Raw genomic sequence first — 24,431 nt, 5'->3', positions numbered from 1 at the left:
CCCAGATAGGAATTACTGAAACTGTATAACTTCAAAAACAATTTCATGTTGGATGGTCGCTTTGGCATAGTCTGTGTTCAGAATGGCTTAAGGGAATTGGACTTTAGCTCCCTTGCCCAATTTTACAATAATAAATAACTTCACAGGCGTCATATTCAGCAACCTGTTAACAGAACTTGCAGGGATTAGAGTCAACCTGAATTTTGTCGGAGAAAAAAACACAAACTTGCGATGAATAAACATCTATATTTCTTTTATATGTTTGGTTATTTGAGACTAAATATAAGTTCTCATTTCATCCAAAGATGGAGAGAAATAATCCACAGCAGAGTCGCCAGAAATCTGTTGGGCTCAAGACAAACTGTGCGTTGGCATGAATCCCACTTTTAGCTGTAGGATTCCAATGTCCTAAAATCAGATTGTAACTAACCAGATTTCTCTTGAGGGTAGGGTCAAGGTTTAATTAGATCAAGGTTCTTATGTCCCATTAGCCAAGCACTCATAGTTAATTATTCTTCTTAACACGTAAGAGAGAATTCTCGATTAAGGGTGAATAAATTCAAATATTATTATCTCAATTGTGAGGGAAAAATGGAGATAAACCCGATCAATAACCCATGGTTCCGTCGTCCCTGGTATACCATAGGTTTCAGTATATCAACACTAACAATCATTGACAGTAGTGTCCAGGGAATCTGATTAGTAGCCATGGGTTGCCTCCTCTTAGGGATCCCGAGTAGACTGAGATGGTTAGATGTGAGTTTTAATTTTATTGGGGTTTTGTGTTTACATCTATCAGAATACCAAGAAATTAATTTGATTGGGGATTTATAACTTCATTTAAAAGTTATATCATAGGTTTCAGTCTATTAATACTAACAATTATTGATCATAGTGTCCAGGGAATCTGATTAGCAGCCATGAGTCGCCTCCACTCAAGGATCCCGAGTTGACTAAGGTGGTTAGACATGAGTTTTAATTTTATTGGGTGTTGGGGTTTACATCTATCAAAATAACAAAAAAATTAATTTGATTTAGGATTTATAACTTCGTTTAAAAATTATCGAGAAGTTTGAATTGAAGCGAGTCTTATAACTTCTTCATAGAAGTAGCCCGGGTGTTTGAATTTTGGTCGAGACTTATGACTTTCATTGAAAGTAACTCGAAAAGTGGAACTTACAGCTTCTATTTGAAGTAGCCCACTCGTCGATCTTAAAACCTAGTCCTATAGGCTAAGCTGCATGTTAATTTGAATTTGATTGTTTAGGTTTTAGAGTCACTGAAATTTATTTAGCAATTTCCCTAAAAAAGTGGATCTTACTACTTCACTTAAAAGTTGTTCGGTAGCGAATCTTATAACCTAGCCCTATCAGCTAAGCTGTCCATTTATTTAAGTTGACAGGTCTTACAACTACCTTAGAAGTTGCATGTAGAATTAATTTGAAGTGGAACATACAACTCTATTTAAGAGTTGTCCGGTAGCAGGTCTTACAACCTACCTCTACAACAAAAGTGTTTGAGGGTTTAATTATTTTGGTAGGTCTTACAATTTTTTTTTGAAGGTTGTGTAAAAGTGAATCTTACAACCTAAACATTTAGATTAAAATGCCCGCTAATTTTTGTTTGAGTGGACATCAATTGTTTGTTAACATGACACTAAATTTCAATTTTTAGGCATTACTAACTCGGCAGTTACTGGCCCACAGTTATTATGTGACACTAGTGTATCTTGCTATAGTGTTTTGCTCTTTTAATTTTTAGTATTATAAATTGTACTAGTAGTTACTTTACAAATAGCTTATTCTACTTTATGTATGTAGCTTGGCATAGTACTTGTTCTTTTTCATGCTTTAACATTTATTTTGATATTAATTTAATTTTGATGCTAATGAATTTCATTTGCATGCTATAGGAGTTCGTACTATTTTGGAGTTTACTCTCTTGCACAAGAGAGTTGGAGAGTTTAAAAGAGCATTGGAGAGTTGTTGAGTGTTAATGTTGAGTTGGGGAGTTTAGAGAGCTGTTGTTTGTGACTTTAGAGAGTAATGTTTGAGAGTACAATGTTGAGTTGCACATGTTGACTAATAGAAATTGCTCTCTCTCTCTCTCTCTCTCTCTCTCTCTCTCTCTCTCTCTCATATTTTATTTAAACAAAAATCCTCACTTATTAAAGTGTGCCTCTCACCATTTTTAAATCATGCTCTAATTTAATCAATTAATCAATTTTTTATTAATTTAAAATTTAATTGACTGATTAAGCAATCAATCAATTGATAAAAAAGTATATTAAAATGGATTAATTAATATTAAATTAGATCACAGATGTAATTTAAAATTAATTGATTAATTATATTTAATTATTTAAAAGGAATTTTAATAGTTTTAAACTAATTATTAATTTAAAATTTAATTGACTGATTAAGCAATCAATCAATTGATAAAAAAGTACATTAAAATGGATTAATTAATATTAAATTAGATCACAGATTTAATTTAAAATTAATAGATTAATTATATTTAATTATTTAAAATGAATTTTAATAGTTTTAAACTAATTGATTAAATTAATTTTTATTTTTTATTTTAACAAATTAATTAGATTTTGATTTTATGTTTAAAATTCCAAATAGTTAATTAAATTAACCAACTAATTAATTTGATTTTAAAGAAATCGCTCTAAAATTTCTTATTGGTCATCTATTTTTTTCAATAAACTAGTCTCAATTGATTATTTAATTTAAAATAGTCTCTTATTAATCAAAATAGTCTCTTATTGATCAACTATTTTTTCAATAAACTAGTTTCAATTGATTATTTAATTTAAATTAATTAATTAATCATTTAAATTAGTTAGTTGCAATTAGCTAATTTTAATTAATTAACTTTAACTAAATCTTCATATCAATGAATTAATTTTGTAATTAATTATTTAATTGAATTAATTAATTAATCCAAAATAATAATCTCACATTAATTAATTTAATTAATCAATTAATACTCTGATGATTTTCTGGAATGATTTCGGCAGCCTCCCAGCATCTCCTACACTCGCGAGGAGGTAGGGACGACACTTGTCATTGTTTAAGTCTGCCCGGATCTAAGATCGACGGCACAGGATTTTTTTATTTTGTAAACTCATCTATCTAAATTAAAAATCAATGGTGTAGGTCTTTAAAAATTAAAACTATCAATCTAGATTAAAATCACGGCGCGGGTCTTCAAAAATTAAAACCATTTGCCCAGATCAAAGATTGATGGTGAGGGTCTTCGATTTGCATACTATGCCAAACTGCCGTTTATAAATATTATTTTATATATTTAATTATTTAATCGAAGATAGAGCATTGGAGTTAAGGATACATGAAGCCAGAGGCGTGTTATTGCCTTGAATTGAAGTATAAATTGTGCACGATGAAGCCAAGGAAGTTATGATTGAGCAGAATATAAATCGTATGACTGGGATCAATCCGACAATGTTCGGCGAGATCAAGAGCAAGGCTTGCACGTGGAATGAGAGCATTCGCACGTGAGGTGTTAATCGTGGATTGAATCAGATTTGGAGAGGGATGGTAAGCAAAGTCCTTATGGGAGACTGATTTAGCACGGACGCTTGGATGCGGGTTCGCAAACAAGAGGCTGGTGTGGACGACAAGCAGGCTTACAATCAGAAGGGAGCTAGGCTTGGTCGGGTACTTGCACTATAGATGGAGTGGCCAGACATGAGAGCAAGGGTCACACGATTACTCGCGTGTGTTGGCGCGATTAGAGGCGAAAGCTGCAGGGAGGTCACCAGTTGGATATATGGAATGAGATTTTAAAACTAAAATGAGTGCAAGTTTTCAATTTCTTCTGCGTGTATTTATGAACTAGATTGTCGAAGGAAAGTTATGATCACAAAGAGATGCTTCGTTTGATCATGAAACCGTGTGAAGTGGGGCCAGATCAAGGGAGGCATCAGAGGAGGTTTGTCAAGAAGAGATGTATCTCTCTTTTTTTTTTTAATTTAGTCAACACACATATAGGGCTATTCTGATTTATTATATACAGACCATAATTACATGCACATTTACGCAATATACAATATTTAACGTTGTAGATTATATATCTATAAACAAAGAAAGTATATGTGTTACTTGTATGTGAACATCTATTTTAATATACAAATACATATCAAATCAACTTTTAGTTGAATTTGATTACTTCGAGCAATACATTGTCAGGTCAAAAAAATTGATTTCAACTACAAAACGTATGCCATGATTTTAAGATTTGGACGTACTTATCAGTCCTATTTGTACATACGGAGAAAGCAGAACAAACCTGCAACAACACATTGAATGATTGAGGTTTTGTTTGGAGAGCGCACTTCAAGAATCCAACCCACAACTTCGGATATTTCCATATCTGATAAAAGCAGGAAAGAAAGCAATTAAATTTTAAGCTGATTCTAAATTAAAACGAAACGTAAGTGGTAATGAATCACCCCCTAGAATCAACTAGCTACCTGTTTGCTTACAAGCCGTGATAAAATTTCCATTACAAAATCCACCTACAAAATAAAAAATTAAGCTAAAGAAGATCAACAAGAATAGAAAAACGTTGAGACTATAAATTACTAGATAATCAAACATCAATTACAAGATAAATCTTTCTACATTAACAGTCAAACTTTTGTTGCAAGGAACCAATCTCCTACATTTACATTGTCTGGAACATAACCTAGTTTGAATCAGAAACATCATTAACTTGCATTCCAACAGAGCTTTGGCCAAATCAAAAATAGAAATTTGAGACATCCCGGGCTTTAAACAAACACTGAGACCCTCTCGAACAAAATTTTGCAAAGAATCAGACTTCAAGGACATCCTTTTGATTCCTCCATAGTAGCCATAACTGAATAGGAATTAAGAAAAAACTTGCAAACCTCACAAACACAAGACACCTTTACTCCAATAATTTTGTTAATATGATTCTCTCAACAATTTAAGCTTTACCATTAATCCTTTAATTTATCGTGGAAAGCATGAATAATTTACAAGAAATTAACATGAATATAAACTGAGAACTGTAGAAAGCAGACAAGGGTGGAGCTATAATGGGGGCATAAGGACAAGAGCCCATGCGAAATTTTTTAATACAAAATTTTAATATGATAAATTACTTATTAAAGCTCTAATGCAGTAATAACTTATAATTCTAGAGAGGACAAAACGTGAGGATGAATGTCTTCCCATCTAGAACACTTTGCTAAGAGATTCATTAAGCTGCCACCAAAATATGAGAGAATAAGAAATCCAAAATGTTAGATTGAGATGAAAATGTCAAACGTAAGTGCAATCATGTGGAGAATCATCATTTTTATGTATTAATCATATTAAATTTTAAGTAAAAATTTTGATATTAGATAATATTTTAATAAACAATAATTAAAATAAAACAAAATTATTAAGTTTATTTTAAAATAAATATAATATAACTTGGCCAAAATACCTTGAGATAGTGGTATTTTGGCCCTATGAGATAGTGGTCAATGTATGTTGGCCGTAAATATAATGTCTTCGGTATGTCACTGCTCCAATTTTGTCCACTATCTCATAGGGCCAAAATACCTTGGGGATAACTTCTCATTTCTCCTGTTGGCCAATGTCTTTTGTCTGTAGGGCCGCAGTTTTAGGAAAACCTTCTCACCCACATCAAACTGGATGTCTCTTCTATGTGCATTTGCCTACCTCTTCATGATATGTTATGCCCTCATTAAATGTTTCTTCAACTCCTCCAACACCCTATCCCTTTCCTCCAAGTGCTGGTCCACTGAAAATACAGGTGTGCTCCCCCTTCAAAAGTACACTAAGTGTGGTGGATCTCTTCCATAGAGCACCTTAAAAGGGGTCATCTGGGAAGCTAAATGGTACATGGTATTTTGGCCTATACTCGGCCATGCCAACCATTTGGCCTATATGCTTGGTGTTTCAAAAGCAAAACCCTTAAGTCTCCAAACTATGGTTGACTACCTCCGTTTGCCCGTCCATTTGGGGATGGTAGGCGGTGCTTCTCTTGAGAATAATTCCTTGTAACTTGAACAACTCCTTCCAAAAATAGCTCAGGAAAACTGTCTTGATCAGAAACTATCGACTCTGAAATCCCATGGAGTCTAACCACCTCCCTGATAAAAGCTGTCGCCACTTTCACTACGGTGTAGGGGTGTCGTAGGGGAGTGAAATGTGCATACTTACTAACCCTATCAACCACCACCATAATAACAGTAAGCCCCTCTGATCGTGGGAGGCCATCAAAGAAATCCATGGTCACTTCCTCCCATACTCTGTTTGGAAGTGACAAGGGTTGTAGTAATTCCCTCGGAGCCATAGCTATATACTTGTTTCTCTAACACACTTCACAACTCGCCACCATCTCTTGCACATCTTTATGCATTCCTTTTCAGTACAATTCAAAAGCAATTCTCATGTATGTCTTTTTTACTTCGAAATGGCCTCCAATGGCACTCCCATGAAACTATTGCAATAAATGGGGAATATGGATGGAATTTCGTGGCATTAGAAACCGTCCAAGGTATAACAGTCTCTCCCCCTCGAGGGCATAGCCTGGGTGGCTGCTCCTATCCTTCAATAGATCCATCCGGGTCTTCTTCAACTCTTCATCATGCACACTTTCTTCCTGGATTCCTCCACAATCCACCATGAGGGGTACTGAAATGGTTATCTCCAGGAGCTCTCCTGCACACTTGGATAAGGCATCAACTGCCTTATTCTCTAACCCTGGTCGGCACTGGATCTCGAAATCGTATCCCAATAGTTTAGACAGCAACCTCTGATGTTCCTCCATCACCATCCTTTGCTCCAACATGTATTTTAAGCTCCTTTGATCTATCCTGACGATGAAATGATGTTCGAGCTCTCATCCTTCTACTTGACCAATAAAATTGAACTTGAGAAAAGACTCACACTTGGTCTGATGATCCTAGCTTCCAACATCTCCTTAATCAGCTTTTCAATCTCGTCCTTCTGAATTTAGAGGCAGCACTAGGGCCGCACACTAATCAATGACACCCCCTCCTTCACAATGATTGCAGGCTCCTGCTCTCTGGGTGGTGGTAAGCCTTGAGGTAGCTGGAGAACCTCACTGAACTTTTGTATGAGTGATTGTACTGCCATGGGAATGTCTCCTTCTTCCCCGCCACTGACCCTCTTTAAGCGTTGCAACACCATCAAATATCCACCTCCTGTATGGTTCAGATCATGGATTTGAGAGATACTCTGGCCCTAAAAAGCCCTGCATCGCCCTGGATCACCATCCTCTTTCCTCCCACCATCCGTTCCATCCAAAGAGCACCCCAGTTGACCTGGTCACCCCCAAGGTCTGCAGTCATTTCATCCCCAGGATGACATCGGTACTTCCCAACTCCAACAACAACAACATCATCAAGCCTTTATCCCACTACGTGGGGTCGGCTACATGAATCCTTTTTCTCCATTGTGTCCTATTAAACGTCAAATTCTCGTTTAAATCTAATAAAGAAAGGTCGTTCCTAATGTTTCCTAACAAAGTCTTTTTAGGTCTGCCTCTACCTTTCTTAAAATAAGTCAAATCTAATACCTCTACTCTCCTAATCGGGTCATTGGAAGGCCGCCGTTTTATATGACCAAACCATCTAAGGCAACTCTCTCTAATCTTATCATCTACTGGAGCTACTCCAACCTTTTCACGTATATGCTCATTTCGTATCCTATCTCTAAGGGTAAAGCCACTCATCAAATTGAGCATCCTCATCTCTGCCACACTTAACATAATATTATTCTTCTCTTTTAATGGTCAACATTCAACACCATAAAGCATTGCAGGCCTCACTACCATCTTATAGAATTTTCCCTTAAGTTTGAGGGGTACTTTTCTATCACACAACAAGCCCGATGCATTCCTCCACTTCAACCATCCAACATGAATTCTGCTGATAATATCTCCATCAATTTCACCATCACTCTGAACAATAGATCCAAGATATCTAAAACATGTACTTTTATTAATGACTTGATCGCCCAAAGTCACAATTCCCTCACTAGGTCTATTACTACTAAAATTACACTCCATATATTCTGTTTTAGATCTACTCAAGCGAAAACCTTTAGTCTCTAATGTTGACCTCCATAATTCAGGTTTACTTTCAACTCCCTCTCTAGTCTTATCAACAAGAAGAATATCATCAGCAAAATGCATATACCAAGGTACATCCTCTTGCAAATGTCTAGTGAGAACATCCATGACTAAAGCTAAAAGATATGGGCTTAAGGCTGATCCGTCATGTAACCCAACTGAAATAGGAAAAATACTTGGTCAAACCACCTTGTGTTTGAACACAAGTAATAGCTCCTGCATACATATCTTTAATGATTTGAATATAAGCATTATTGACTCCTTTCTTTTCAAGAACTCTCCATAGCACTTCTCTTGGAACTTTATCATATGCTTTTTCTAAATCAATAAATATCATATGTAGATCCTCCTTATTTCCTCTATATTTTTCCATCAAACCTCTGAATAAATGTATGGCTTCCATAGTCGACCTACCCGGCATGAATCCAAATTGATTTTGAGAAACATTAGTATCACGCCGCAACCTATGCTCCATAACTCGCTCCCATAGTTTTAAAGTATGACACATTAACTTAATACCTCTATAATTCGCACAATCTTGAACATCACCTTTATTCTTAAAAATAGGAATTAACACACTCATTCTCCACTCATCTGGCATCTTCTTAGTCTTCAAAATAGTATTAAAAAGTTTAGTAAGCCATGAAATTCCTTCATCTCCTAAGCATTTCCACACCTCTATTGGAATATCATCAGGTCCAACAGCTTTTCCACCCTTCATTCTATTTAAAGCCTCTCTAACTTCAATTTTACTAATACGCCGATAAAAACAGAAATCTTTACTTTCATTTAGGGTGCTAAGGTCACTATAGTCAATCTTATTATCACACACTTCATTAAAAAGTTTAGCAAAATATCTCATCCACCTTTGTTGAATATCATCTTCTAAGAAAAGTATTTTTTGATCTTCATCCTTAATACACTTCACTTGAACTAAATCCTTACTACTCCTATCTCTTTGTTTGGCTAACTTATACATATATCTTTCTCCCTCTTTAGTATCTAATCTATTATATAAATCACTAAAAGCTAATGCCTTTGCATCGCATATTGCTTTCTTAGAATCCTTACGAGCCACTTTATATAATTCCCAATTATCAGAATTTTTAAAATTAAACCAATTTTTATAACAAAGCTTCTTATTTTTAATCTTTTCTTGCACATTAGGATTCCACCACCAACTATTTTTACTATTAGGAGCTTTTCCCTTAGATACTCCAAGCACATCTTTTGCAATATTCTTAATATCACTAGCCACTTTTTCCCACATAATATTAGCATCCTCATGCACAGACAAAATCTTAAGATCTAAAATCTTACTCACAAAAATATTTTGGTTAATATTCTTTAATCATTTACCTCTCTACCAACATGTCCATTTAAATCTCCTCCAATAAAAACTCTTTCTTCAAGAGGTATATTTTATATTAATTCTTCTGAGTCATTCCAAAAATTTAATTTAGAACTCATATCCAAACCTACTTGAGGAGCATAAGCACTTATAATATTAACAATCTTATCATCAACAACAATCTTTAAAGCTATAATTCTATCTCCAATTCTATTAATTTTTATAACATTATCCTTCAAACTCTTATCTATAATAACACCTACACCATTTCTAGTACGACTCCTACCCGAATACAAAAGTTTAAATCCTAAACTATCAATTTCCTTAGCCTTAAACTATCCAACCTATTTAGTTTCCAGAATGCACAAAATATTTATCTTCCTACGAATCATAATATCTATTAATTCCATTAATTTTTCTGTAAGGGAACCTATATTCCAAATTTCTATCCTAATTTTAGTTTCATGGACTAGTTTCTTTTCCCATATCCGTCCATGATGTGGGAACCCTTGCCTATTTAACACTACACCCGAGCGCCGGTACTTCCCAACTCCAAGAGAAGAAAATCCTCCCTCACCTATAACCCTTGAATAGTCAACACCACTCCCCTGCAAACTCCTCTACTCATTTCCACCTTCCCCGTGCCCATCATCACTCTATATCCTCTCGTGTCCACTAATTTCACCCCCAACAGATTTACGATGTAGCTAGGGATTAAATTATGGGTGGCGCCACTATCGATCAGCACAACTACCTCCCGATCAACTATTTCTCCCCTCACTTTTATGGTGTGATTCAGGGTGAATCTCACCACAGAGTTTTGAGAGACTTCTGCGACGTCCAGATGTAACTTCTCTTCCTCCTCCACTATCCCGCTCCTCAAAACTTCTCCTTTAATACGTCGCGCGAACCTCCCAGTGCAGCTCCTTTGGAGATAGAAAAGTAGTAACCCTGTAGGATCCCCCGGAGCTATTGCCTCGAGCCCCCCTCTCCAGATGTTTATTGTCTTTAACCAACTGCACCAACTCCATAGCCTCCCCCAAGTCGCACGGTCTCATCACTCTAACAGCTGCTCTGATCTCCAATTTGAGCCCCTTCATGAAGTTCCCCTCAAGCACGGTCTCAGAAAGACGATCCAGCCTGCTAGCTCGGTACTCAAATCGATCATGGTACTTTGTCACTATCTCCTCCTACATTAGGGCAAAGAACTGTTCGTAGAAATCTCCTCCCCTATTGGTTCGAAACCATTCTAGTAAACAGTCCTTGAACTCCCTCTAGCTTCGTATGGGTCGCCACGTGTCTCGCCATTGGTACCATGTCAGTGCATTCCCTTCCAAACACAGTCCTGCCACTGTCATCTTCTCCTCCTCAATAAACCCATTGATTGCAAAGCATCGCTACACCTTGTAGATCCATCCATGTGCGTCCTAGCCCTCAAAGATGGGCATCTTCAGTTTCCTCACCCTCAGGTCACCCCCGTTTCCCCTAACTCCTTCAAAACCTCCCATTCCTCAAAGAGGAAGTGCTACCCAGTGGTCACGATCTTCCCTCCGACGATCATACATGAACCCTTCCTCATATTTCCCTCTTCTACTTTCAAATTCAGTACCCCGGTGATAAAAATCATCCCTTCCCCTGTAAAACCCGAAAAATATCATTTTAGACCTCGCACGCTTTTCAGAGCGCCGCGACTAGTTTAAAGTTCGAATTCTATTTTATTTGCATTATAATCTCTCTCAGCATCATTTGCATCATAATCTGCATTTGCATCATCATTCCTGACATCACTAATGCAGGATCCGGCACTGGTGGCGTATTCTACACCCTAGGTTCACCTCTCTCAGCTAGTGCAACATTCTCAAGTTCTTCCAGTATTCGGCCAAGCAATATTGGCCCTCCACTAGTTCCCTCCGGAAAACTTTCGGCCATTACACCTGGTACAAAATTTAGATAATTATACTTTGGCACCAGAGTATGTATCAAACTCAAACCTGTACGCAAACACAAAAAGAATTGCTTTCTAATAGAAGGTCCAGCTAGGTTTTAAGTTAAACATTTATATTATCTCTAAGACACGGGCCACGCCTAGAAATTAGATTTCATCTTAGAAGACGAACCCCACCTATGCTCTATAAAATTTAAATCATTTCACCCAAATCATTATATCGATTACTGCTTCCGCAAGAACTTGCTAGACCTTTAAAACTTGCTCTGATACCACTTTTGTCATGCCCCACGTCTGCCCTACTTTAAACAACCGATGCAAAACGCAATAACAATGGTCGTCAATAACCTAATTTACTCAATTATATTTATTATAACATAAGAGCTAACTGCAAAACCAGATGAGAATGAAATCATAACAAACATCAATCATAAACGGAAACAATCAATATTTTATTTCCAAAAACCTTTTTTTATAGAGCATCGATCAAAAACAAAAACCGGCTAACCATCGGCTACTGTCCTTCAAAAACTGTGTTAAATTGGTCAAAATAACAAAATTTTCACTAACATAACCAGACCCTATTCTGGTTCACCCTTCTGCTTCCCTCTTCCTGCAACAACCAGAACAATCTAGTAAGAATAATACCCAGCAAGATATACATCTCTAATATAGTAGTCACATATAGACATATAAAACCTTCACGTGCATCAACAAGAGAATGTAAAACTAGGGTCAATTATCATTAAATAGGAATTATGCATAACAAGTCATAACATAACAAGTGAAGATACTGCTAGTACATATAAGGTTTATGCAGAGTTATGAAAATTTCATTCATTAGATTGTTTGTGTCCCATCTTAGGTCTAGAACTCTAGCATATAGTCTTTTAAGGTCGCAATGCCTCTTTAAGTCGCTCTACCTCTATCGCTCATAAACTTAATATCATACCAAGGTCGCATTGCCTCCACTGGGTTACACTACCCATCAGGGTCACATTACCCTTCATCTGCCTATCATTTGAGAAGACACCTTCCCAAACTGATTTGATCCTTGCATGTTCATATTTGGGTTATGTAACATTTTCCCATATATATAACTATGAAACTATGCATATGAATATAAATTAATATAACTATCGGTTGTATCAACATCTAAGCAGATATAAGCAACCAGAATTGAATTGTACATTGCAACAATATAGAACTAAATTACATATTACAAGAAGTTATATAAGCGAAGGGCTGCATGGAGCCATGGATCACAATATCAAGCTAATTCCAAAATGACTAGAATACGATGACATGGGTCAACCACTACTAATTCAACTGCATGTTTATTCTATAATTTGAAAACTGTAATTAAACACATATTTTACCTTTTTGATGCATTTATTCACTCAATCGGACCCCTCGTCTCCGCTTACGTGTATGAGGCACCTAAACCGACTCAATTCAATAATCAATGATTCATACAATTTACCATTATACTAATACAATTAAATATTTCCTAACCACACACCTTTCAATTCTCCCTTTGCATATAAAATTTGAGTTTTTCCCCAAGATTTTCCCCGCACAATGGTATCCTGTACGCAAACCAACTAATGATCCAAGTGTAATTTAAAATAGAAAGGAGTAGAAGTATATAGATAACTAAATAACTTCCTTATAATATCCTTTACTCCAAAATCTTCACATTTTTAACTAATCAACAACCCAAACTGCCATCACCTTCTCCTTCTCTTCTTCTTCTCGCTCTAATCAGTCCCTCATGTAACCACAACTTCCTACAGCAGCAACTTCACCTACAACAGCAATTTTTACCAACTGCAGCTTCCTACAGCAGGAAATTCATCTGCAGCAGCTACCTACAACAGCTATTTCACCAACAGCAGCTTTCTATAGCAGCTGCCTCACCAACAACAGCTTCCTACAACAGGAAATTCATCTACAGCGGCTATTTCACCAACAGCGGCTTCCTACAGCAGCTGCTTCACAAACAACAGCCTCCTACAGCAGGAAATTCATCTATAGCAGGTACCAAAAGCAGCTATAGGAGTCTTAAACAACAATTAGATAAAATTACACTAACAAATTAACACATACTTACCTTTTCCCTCAATCTTCTTCTCTACTCCTCTTCCTTTCAGAATAAAAATTCCATGCTAACACCCTCTATAGCAGCTGATTCCCTCCCTCCAGAATTCGGCCAGCCCCCTTTTCACGCCCAACAAGCTTGCGGTTCTGGATGGAATAGCTAAGGACTTCCACTAGGTAAAAAATGGAGTATGGTTTAAGTAAAGAGATGAGGAATTAATTAATCATCACCACACATTATTATCTCAGTTGCTGCATGCTGAGATTAGTAGAGTTTGCTATAAAGGCTATAGGACAAACTTTCAGAGGTGCTGAATTATTATAAGCATAACTTAGGATTTTATTTTTTTTATGTTAGAGGAAAATATGGGGTATAATTTGAGCAAAGTTTGTACCCTACTTTAAGGAGGTTGGGTATTACAACAACAACAACACAAACTCTATTTTCAAAATGATCATTGAAAAAAAAAAACAACACAAACTCTTTGGAGGTGAGTTCTTCAAATAGGAGGGGAAAGCATTTTTTTTTTTTAGGAGGGGAAAGCACATGTTTCACAAAATCAGCCTAAATATCACACCTAACTACAAACTCTGTTGCACCTAGAACTAGCTGAAAATTAAAATCGTATGAAAATCAAGCACAATTTGATGCATTTTTATCTACTTTCAATTTTTTTTTAAAATCAGGCTTCATATTATAAAGATTCATTATTCTGGAATTATTAGGAATTTGGTTCCAATGAATCCTTTTTCACCATTGTGTCTGGCTAAGAATCAAATTCTCATTTAAATATAAAAAATAATGGTCATTTCTAATATTTTATAACTAAGTCGTATACCTCTACCTTTCTTAACATAAGCCAGATCTATTACATCTACTTTCCTAACCGGGTCATCGGAAGGCCGCCATTTTATGTGACCAAACTATCTAAGGAGACTTTCTAATAGTATCTTCCACTGAAGCTACTCCAACCGATTCAAGTATATGCTCATTTCGTATTCAATCTCTAAGAGTAAAGCTACTCATCCACCTGACCATCCGCATCTTTGCAACACTTAACTTAATATTATGCTTCTGTTTTAAAGATCAACATACTGCACTGCAGGTCTCACAACCATCTTATAGAATTTCCCTTAAGTTTGAGGGAGACTTTTCTACCATACAACAAGTCTGATGCTTTCCTCCACTTCAACCATCCAACCTGAATTCTGCTTATAATATCCCCAACTATTTTACCAGCACTCTGAACAATAGACCCAAGATATCTAAAACGTTTACTCTTATAATGACTTGATCACCCAGTCACAAACCCTCCACTAGATGTATTACTACCAAAATTACACTCCATATATTCAGTTTTACATCTACTCAAATGAAAACCTTTAGACTATGAGGTTGACCTTCGTAATTCAAGTTTACCTTCAACTCCCTCTCTAGTCTTATCAATAAGAAGAATATCATCAGCAAAAAGTATACACCAGGGAACAACCTCTTGCAAATGTTAAAAAATCCAGTTTGGAGAAATTCTCTCTAACCATAAATAGGGGTTTGAAGCAATTTAGATCCCATCAGGAAGCCATTGAGTCAAACCCAAAGGGCACCATAAAGCGATAAAGGAGGATCATTATTTAACAAAGTAGAAGTCAAGTAAGACTGGAAGGCACGTTCACCTAAGCAAGAAGCTGCTTATAACATAACAGTATGAAAGTTGCACGATCCATATAAATTTTGCTTAGCTGGGAAAAATTTAACTTTGGTGAATTATTTAATTTCATTTCTTGCAACAGATTATGTGTAACTATTGAATTTCTTATTGAAAAATTCATGAATCATCATTAAAGAGTTTCTCGTTCCACAACATATGGTACCTCTTATATCCCATTATCAACAATAATCATAATATCAACCATAATAATAACATCAAAAATATAAGATCAATATGACTTTTTTTTTCTGAGGATTGCAAATTGCATTAAACAATAAAAGAAAAATCCTAGTACAAGCAGAAACTAAAAACAACTAAGAATGTTATCTTACCTAACAAATGGTAGGTAACAATTATGGAAAAGCAAAAACCTAAGAAAAAAATATTTGCAAAAATGAAAATATCATAACAAAGACAAAATTCACTACTCCTCATTTTGAGCCAATTGGGATGATGGGGAAACCAAATATTAGACAACCCAAAAGGTTGGTTAGTATCCTAGGGATCCCAAATAGGAAAAATGAAAAAATAGTAAGAATCTTAAACTCCATTGCTCTAATCTCATTATGCAAATAATGCAAAAAATAAAAAAACAATAATGCCAAGTAGCCTCATGATGTAGACAGGGGGGGGGGGGTCAACTCAAGCCCAAAATAAATTGATTTTTGGCTTTTCCCCGAGTCTACAAGCTTAATAAAATTTGGAGCTGGGAATTTAGCTCATTTTATGAGCTTTGTTTTAGTTCATTTATTGAACTAAAGGTTAGCTCATTATTAGCTAGGTTTTAGTTCATTAATTGTCTTATTTATGTAACTTTTATTTATAGTTTTAAAAATTGAGTTTGTCCCTTGGAATTCCAAAATGGCTTTCGGAATCCCAATGTTAGTTGTTTTCCGTGCTTGGTCATTGGTTCCCCACGGATGGCTCTTGGTTTCCCGTGGATGGCTCTTGGAATTCCGTTGCCTTGGCTCCTTGGTTTCTAGCGGCTGCCTCTTCGGTTCCTGGTGGGTTGTTTCCCGTGAATGAATGGGGGCTTTTCTGTGGCTTTGGTACTCGTTCCAAGGAAGTGCCTGTTTGCTTTCATATTCCCTATTTAAATAAGCTTTTAAATTAATGTTGCTGGCTATTTATATTCTCCTCTCATGCCTATAGTATAGGAGTTGTTTGTAATGTTTTAGATATGTTATGTGATGCGATTTTTGGAAATGTAAACCTGCGGGTTTCATGGAAAAGCTTGCGAGCTTTGTCTGTCTTCTTTCTCATCCCCTTCGGAAATCTTGCGAGCTCTTTCCAACCTTTCGTCTTGGCTTCTAACCTCTTTCGTCTCTCCGCAAGTGCCACTCTACCTGTATCCCTCTTCTCTAAGTGAAGCAATTTTAGGGTGTCTTATTTGAGTCAAGTTTGTTTGAGTCAAAGTTTGTAAGTCTTTCATTTTTATAATATTAAAGTTTGTTTTAAGTATTTTATGTCTTTATTTTGTATCTAGAAAGGTCGTTCTTTTTGTGATCAAAAAATATAGGGTCCCCTATATTTTTTGCTCGCATCACCTCAGCATATTCTATTACAGCATTCCCCAGAGATAATAAATTTAATTTGTTATTATCTCTAAATGAATCTTTGACATCAGATGCTGAATTAAGACTTTTGACATCCGTCCTCTTGGATGTTGATACGGTCCTATTATTCTTGAATTGAACATGCATCCAAGGACCATAAAAAAAAATCATTATATGATTATAAAGGTCCATTATCAATATTTTCCAGGACTTTCCTGACTGAATACGAAGCAGGAAAGTGGCAATTACCAATTTTTACACCTTGTCCATCAGGACATGAGTCCTTATGCCCAATCATGCCACACTTGAAATATAAGGTAGAGATATTTTCATACTCAAATTTTTGAAAAAATTTCCCATATTTACCTTCTATTCATATTCCATGTGATAACTTAGAATTTAACTTGAATCAAACACAAGCTCTAGCAAATTCCCTTCTATCGCACTTGAACATGTTGCCTCTAATAACAAAGTGTTTCTTTTACTTGAAACAATCTTTGTCACATTAACTTCATCCCAACATTGTAATGACAAATGAGAAAAATAAATCCAAATCGGTGAAGATAAAACCTTCCAAAGATAGAGGAGAAAATTTGGTGTCTATTCATCCATACCAATTATGAATCCACCAACATACCAAGGGCCTCCACTTAAAACTTCCTCAATGGCATCAGACGATTGAAAGGAACACAAGATCCAATCTAATCCAAGAGATGATAAATGAAAACCGCCAAATTTACACCATTGACGCCTCAACTCAATACTACAATGGGAAAAAAGTAAATTTTTACAAAGAATCTTAACAACATTCCCATCCCACACTTTCAGATTTTGAATCCAAAGAAATTACAGTAATATGTTGTGTTTTGGCCCAAACATTTCCCTCCTTCAAATCAGAATTGGGTAAACTATTACAGAAACAAAGGAATTCTTTATGTTATTTTCAAGCAAACAATCTGAAGTATCATTCTCATCTTTAGATAGAACATAAGACATGCAAAAACTCATGATTTTATCATCAACCAAATGATTAAAAAACCGATTAACTTTCAAATTAAACCCAGAAGAATACGTGGCTTCAAGATCGTTTGGTTTTGGAACAAATACCAAATTGCACAACATAACAGACTCTGGAATACGACAAAAAGACTCTGAATTTTAAACTCACTATAATAACATTATTTAAAGTTTTAAATAGATCATGCAATTGATGCCTATAAACAAGAAATGAAAAATGTTATTCCTTAAGTTCATGTCTCATATCAACTCTAGTAGTTTTGTTGTCGCAACAATGCTTCGCCAAAATATTTGAGAAAGTTCCATGATTTTGTCTTAGTAAGTTCCACTTTTTGGGAATCAAATAAATTGTTCTTTTCAAAGAATTTTTCTAAGTCATCTATCCAGTATAAATATATTATAGGATTGTCCCATTAAATATCATAATATAACTTCAAACCCCATTGTAGTTAAGTTGAAAATATTTCTAATCAAACTTAGAAATATTTCATTTAAATTATATATTTTAGGATATTTTTAATTAACACAAATATTATATCCACCGGCGGTTCCAATTACTAACCCTAACCAAGATTTGACCAGGATTTCCTTGGCCGAATCTAAGGGAAAGGAGATCGGACGGAAGGGGTTCAACAAGGAGAGTTTCATCCATCAAGAGCCACCTCCTAGGGCTTCAATAAAGAGTGGATCAAGGTTTCCATAAGAGGAGACAACAAGGAGGAAATTGTGTAGTGGAGGTGGTGGAGTGGCCGACCATTATGGGAGGCATTTCGAGCAAGGGGAGTGGGTAATCAGAGATAGAGGGGGTCAAGCTGAATCATGGAATCTTGTCATGCAAGAACAGATGGAAGAAAGGTTTATGTCATGTTTGAGAATACTGTAGTTTTCTTTTTTTGAGGGATCCTAGTGGCGTCTAGGGTTTCGGAGAGAAGGTCCTTCTCTCGAAAAGGACCATTGTATCTTGCTTTGTTAGTATTTGATTTTCTATAAATATAAATCTGTTTTTGTGTTGAATCTCATGGAGTGTTGCTGTTTTTGATAACAAAGCGCATCACAATGATTTGGCAATGTCTCCCTCTACCACAAGTGCCACAAATGAAGAGGAGATGCCAAAACCACTGAATGCCATCTGATAGAGAAGGATCAAAGTAGGGTAGTCATAGAACCACAAAAGGCCATAAAGAAAGCCATGAGAGATGGTCGCCACAAAATTCATTGATGGAGGCCAAGTCATCAAAACAGGAAGCTGAGGAACAAGCACCAAAACCCAATAGCTGGAGCAGGAAGCAACAAAGACATTACACGCTCTGCATCAAATGAAATAAATTATTTGTTGATTCCCGTTGATGCGTGGCCTTCTGACTATGAGAAGCAATGATAGACCTGTTACCATGAGAGCCACACGACAGTGAAAGAAGCATGATTCTTCAGGTTGACTAAGCCAAAACAAATAGCTAGAAGTTTCCAACATTAAATTTCATTTATGTACCTCTGCAAAAGATGAAATTGATGCTTGCCCCTCTTTGTTGTATTTTCAACCATTTGTTCAATAGAACTCAGTTTCTGGTTTCATTATATTTGAACGTAGAACAATGACCTGTTTAAATGGATGCCGTCATTATTTATCAACACTACCAAGTTGTAGATCAGAGTAGACCCCATCATTGATTAAGCTTAATACATTAATCAAGACAAATGAAACAGTTTGTCACTTCAAATATACAAGCATAAGATACCTACCTAAGCCAAATGTTAGCAACCTTTTTGACAACTAGATATGTTAATTGAACATGTTTGTCATCCATGGATGCATGTCCACTTCAGCAAATTCTGTTGGGAAAGAATATTAATGGCTAGTTCCGCCTCACTCATACCCATAGATCAGAGCAATGCTCAGATATTGAAGTTTCATCCTCATTCTTGGAATTTTGATTTGTTAGCTTACACGCCTAAACAATATAGTTTTAACTTGGATAATTTTACAAATCTAATTATAAGAAAATGAAACCAAAAAAACGAACCCTAAAACCATAATTTACTTCAGACTCTCTAAAATCTTTAGGACTTAGGCTAGGCCAAACCGGATCTCAGTGTCCAAGTAGATCAATATAAAACTTTATACAAGAGGTCCTGAAACCATAAAAATTTGCCTTAAGAAAAAGAAAGAAGAAAATCATTTCAAAAATATAGGAGAATTTATGGAGCAGGAAAGAAAACAAAAAAAATCAAGTAATGTCAACATTCGCAGATATCTATGGAGACAAATGTAAGAGATAGCTTAACGACTATTAAGTAATTTTGATACCACTTTCTCTGACTACAATAAAATCAAAAAAAAAAAAAGTGCACCATGTTAGGAAAGCAACAAGTTTAATCAAATTAAAATTCGCATGCCCTTAGTATACTTTCCATTTGCGAGTTAGTAAAAGTAAACAAAAAGGCTACCAAATGCTTACCAAACCAGGGAAAACACCAATTGCTTGTATGACAGTACGCATAAACAACAAAGGAAGAGGAATCTGTTCAACCTGGAAAATGAAAAAACACCTCACAAAATAATAATCAGCTTAATAACACAAAGGCCAGATAGGTACATGAGATCTCCAAACCATACCAATTGATTCAAAACCTTTGCTAAAACTTGTTGAGTGAACACAAGCCGCTGCTCAAAGCATGCAGAACAAGCATCCATAATCTGTGAAGCAAAGTTACAAGAGCTATTGAAAAATAAAAAGTAAACAGAAGAATTTCCTTTTGCAAGAGCTATTGAGTAAATGAAGAGTAAAACTGAAGAACTGTACCTTTTTCAAAGGTACCCCATCTTTCTCAGAATCAATACCATGAATAGAAATTAGAATTTCAGCAGGGGTCAGTGAATCACCAGATTGAGTTGAACCCTGAAAAGTTAAAATTAAAGCACATCACTATAAAGATATAATAATATGTGATTGAAGTATAATTGGTATGCAATTGAAACCAAGAAGATGTAAAAGGCTTTAGAGGAAGTGCTGATAAAATAAAATCGCAAAACCACGGAACTCGGGAAGAATATTTTCCATCATTCACAATTTTCTTTTATAATAGCCAGACATGAAACTGCTAATTTCTTTCCTCCAGTATCCTCTCAACAACAAGAGGTTCTAGTTATGACATTGCTTTACACCAAAAGCCTAGCCTGCTCCCCAATCAAAAATAAAACTCAGAAAGCAACTTCAATAACAATGAAAATTATGTTACTCCAACTCAATCTAGCGTTCCTACATAAAACATCTCCTAACAACAATCCCTCACTCAAATGTAGAAGCATATGATCGATTATCCACAGCTCCACAAATAACAGAAACTTAAAAATAGCCAGGATCATCAAGTGTTTTGAGACATAAGCCAAATATTTGATGGGATAAAGTCAACATTTTATATGGGAAGGAATTTATTTTGTAACCTAAAACTACCATATAAATTTTCTACTGATGGTGGGCTATTCTAATCACAGAGAAACACTACCTTTATCTTCCAACGCACCGTATGCCTCAAAAAAGTAACTATCCATCTATGATGTATCAATACTTTGTAATAATGAAGTCTATCATGTCAAATATAAGCAAGACACATGCATTTGCCAGAAATGCGCCAGACACACCATCTCTAAAAAAAAAATTAACAAGCACGCATATCCACATGTGCCTTAAATAATAATAATAAATAAAGTATATTACATAAATAACTTTCAGTTAAGCTATTTTTTTTCTCTTTTATTTTAAAGTATATTACTTATGAACTTAACAGGTGCTTAATTTTAATTTTTATTTTCTTATTCTGCTCTAATTACCTATGATTTTTCTAATGTTTTTTTTTTTTTGTGCAAAATAATCAATTTTCTCATCTTCAAACCAACAATCTAAGCTATCATGTAACTATTTTTTCTTCAATTGAATTTAAGTTATTTAATAAATTAAAGATATTTCTTATTTTATGATAATATTTATTTAAAAAATGTAATTACTATATAATTCTCTTAACTTTTAAGTTATCATATCATAATGACGTTGATGTAGGTAGGGGGGGGGGGGGGGGAAAGGTAAGGGGGGTCAAAGCAATCCTAAATTTGATGACTCCTCTAGCATTAACTCGTCTAGTAAAAAAAATAAGCCATTATGAGCTGATTTTAGTTCATTTTATTGAACCTAAAATACCCATATTCAAAATTATTTTTCTTCTTTCCCCTTTTTCTTCTCATTTCCTTTGCCCTTCCCTTCCCATTTTCTTCTTGTCTCTTGATTCCATGCTGTATAATGGGGCTGAAATTCTATGCTGAGAATTCAATTGGAAATTATTAATTTCCTTGGGAATTAACCAGTCTTTTCCCGAGCATGCGTTTTTCCCGATGCTTTGCCTGCTTTGGATTGACGGGCTGTTTGCTTATGGCTCCTGTGCCGTGATTAACCATTCTATTCTTCAGAATTAATAAAGCTGTTTCGAAAATGGATTACTGTGCTGCTTTGAAAGTTTCGCCTGATTGCTGCTGCTTGTCCGGAGCGCTGGGTTGTTTCCGAAAAAGAAGCTATTTGGAAATCCTTGGAACATAAAGCTTGGGATGAGTGGATTCAAAAGGTGGCTTTGGCATCCTTTCTTGCCATAAAATGAGGTTGAGTGTGTGTTAAGAAAAAAAAGTGATAATGTGATTGGGACAAAAACCTGTGAAGGTTTTTGGCTTGGAAATCCCGCGCTCTTTCCACCCTTCTCTTTCTCCCCTCCTGGAAATCCTCGGACTCTTTCCAACCTTTCGTCTGGCTTCTAACCTCTTTCTTCTATCCGCAAGTGCCATTCCATTTTATCCTTCTTACTCAATAACAAGATAGCTAGCATTAAGCTGTAAATCAGTAACTCCTATAATAAAAATGGTCAATCAGACTAATACTCAAAAAACGAAAAAAAATGACCCCTCCAAAGATCACAAACAACATAGACCTAACAACAGTGCAAAGCAAACAACCATCAATCAAAACAAAGCCCACATCAACTATATCAAAAAAAAAAAAAAAAAAACAAAAACAAACCAATCAAACAACACAAAAAAACAACAAATCAAAATCCTAAAAACCCAGCCAAACATAAAAAAAAGCAATACATATAATGAACAAAAACAACAAAAGACCCCCCCCACCCCCCCCACCTACACTAAATCAACACAATCAATAAAATAAACCAAAACCACCCCACCCCACCCACACCACCTCCAACCAAGCACCCAAAATAAAACTCCAAAAACTCCAAAGCCCATCCCCACCACCGAAAAAGTAGACAAAAAGGAGCTTAAACACGAAATTCATAGAATATAGAAATCAACTTCACTAAAAAATAGCTGACAGATAAGCTATAGGTCTAAATACTCCATTTCAATTGCTATACAGAACCTTATTCTCAAGGTAATAAATAAGAGATCAGAAAAATAATAATGGTGGAGACTGAAAACTTTAAGAAGTGATGATTTGAACCATAACCAAAAAAAATTCTTAAAATGCAACCGTAACAACGATCCCACCTAAACTACATACCCCTATACCCAAGCATTATTGAAAAAACTTAATTGTAAAACCATCCGGACCTAGCCATAGATTTCAACATTCCATATCCATGAACTATATCCCCCGATCCTCCTATTAAATCCCTCTCCTTTAGAAATGCAGCATTAGCGGACTCAAAACTCGGGCTATTTCCAAATTAGTAGATAGGCACTTACAACTATCACTCACAAATGAAACAAATGGTTATGAAAGTGCTCATCACCGTCCAAATTAGCACCCTAAAACTAAACAAGAGCCTAAAAAAAACTAATAATACATCCTCTAGGTAGGACCATTAGCAAAGAGTAGATTTATCAAACTGCTAAAATATATGCACAAATCAATTGACCAATGCATGCATCTCAATATAGGTTATTTCACACTTCAAATAAAAGTTTGTTAGAAGACCACCTTATAATTTCCCAAACAGCTTCATTCACTTTGGCTTATGTTAATATTAAATAGGCAATCTTTAGTATCTCAGAAGCAAATTGGAAAATATATACACATGCAAAATGGCAATCATCAAACTGGCTCACTCTAATTACTCCAATCATAGTATCTCACCTAATGATCTTAAGCAATCAGATATATCGTACGTTTCTACAAGCATTTGCTCAACACGTAACTCCCTATTTATCGCTTAAGAATGCTTTTAAGCATGACAGCATAATAAAATAGAAAAAAAAATACAATATATACAAAAAAACAAAAGCAATCTAACATAGAGTTCATAAAAGTCGCACTTCAAGGAGACATAAAAAGTCTCATGGGCAAATGCATGTTAAAAGATAGCTCAATACCACAAAAAGTCACCCCAATTTTAGAAAAATATGAAGTTGGCACCATCGACCACATGGCCTAGTCTTGTTAATAGAAAAGGATCAGTAAAGAGTTCTGCTAAGTGTATGACAATAAATAAAAACTAAATGATTAAAATAACACGATAATTAAAACAATAAACAGATACCAACAATTGACCATGATATTCAGTTAATTAGTACTCACAAAGAATAAAACTTT

The 24,431-nt window shown here is 35.4% G+C and overlaps 1 protein-coding gene across 5 annotated transcripts in view; it reads right to left on the bottom strand.

Annotated features, from left to right (window-relative positions):
• The window catches only part of LOC110092056 (symplekin), a 127,880-nt gene that overhangs the window by 15,950 nt on the left and 87,499 nt on the right, over positions 1-24,431 (bottom strand). For 4 of the 5 annotated variants that reach the window (XM_028692489.1, XM_020816411.2, XM_020816416.2 and 1 more), the window contains 5 exons: positions 20,646-20,741; positions 20,459-20,539; positions 20,301-20,372; positions 4,505-4,549; positions 4,321-4,404 (listed from right to left, as the gene is read on the bottom strand). In XM_028692489.1, coding sequence (XP_028548322.1) covers positions 4,321-4,404; positions 4,505-4,549; positions 20,301-20,372; positions 20,459-20,539; positions 20,646-20,741 — 378 coding nt within the window. Of the gene's footprint in view, positions 1-4,317; positions 4,405-4,504; positions 4,550-19,333; positions 19,442-20,300; positions 20,373-20,458; positions 20,540-20,645; positions 20,742-24,431 lie in introns of those variants that run through there. The other variant, XR_002302552.2, reaches the window with a different exon arrangement.

Source organism: Dendrobium catenatum, unplaced genomic scaffold, assembly GCF_001605985.2.
Source record: "Dendrobium catenatum unplaced genomic scaffold, ASM160598v2 original_scaffold_212897, whole genome shotgun sequence".
Lineage (NCBI taxonomy): Eukaryota > Viridiplantae > Streptophyta > Magnoliopsida > Asparagales > Orchidaceae > Dendrobium > Dendrobium catenatum.
This window is presented reverse-complemented; position numbering and strand designations above follow the sequence as displayed.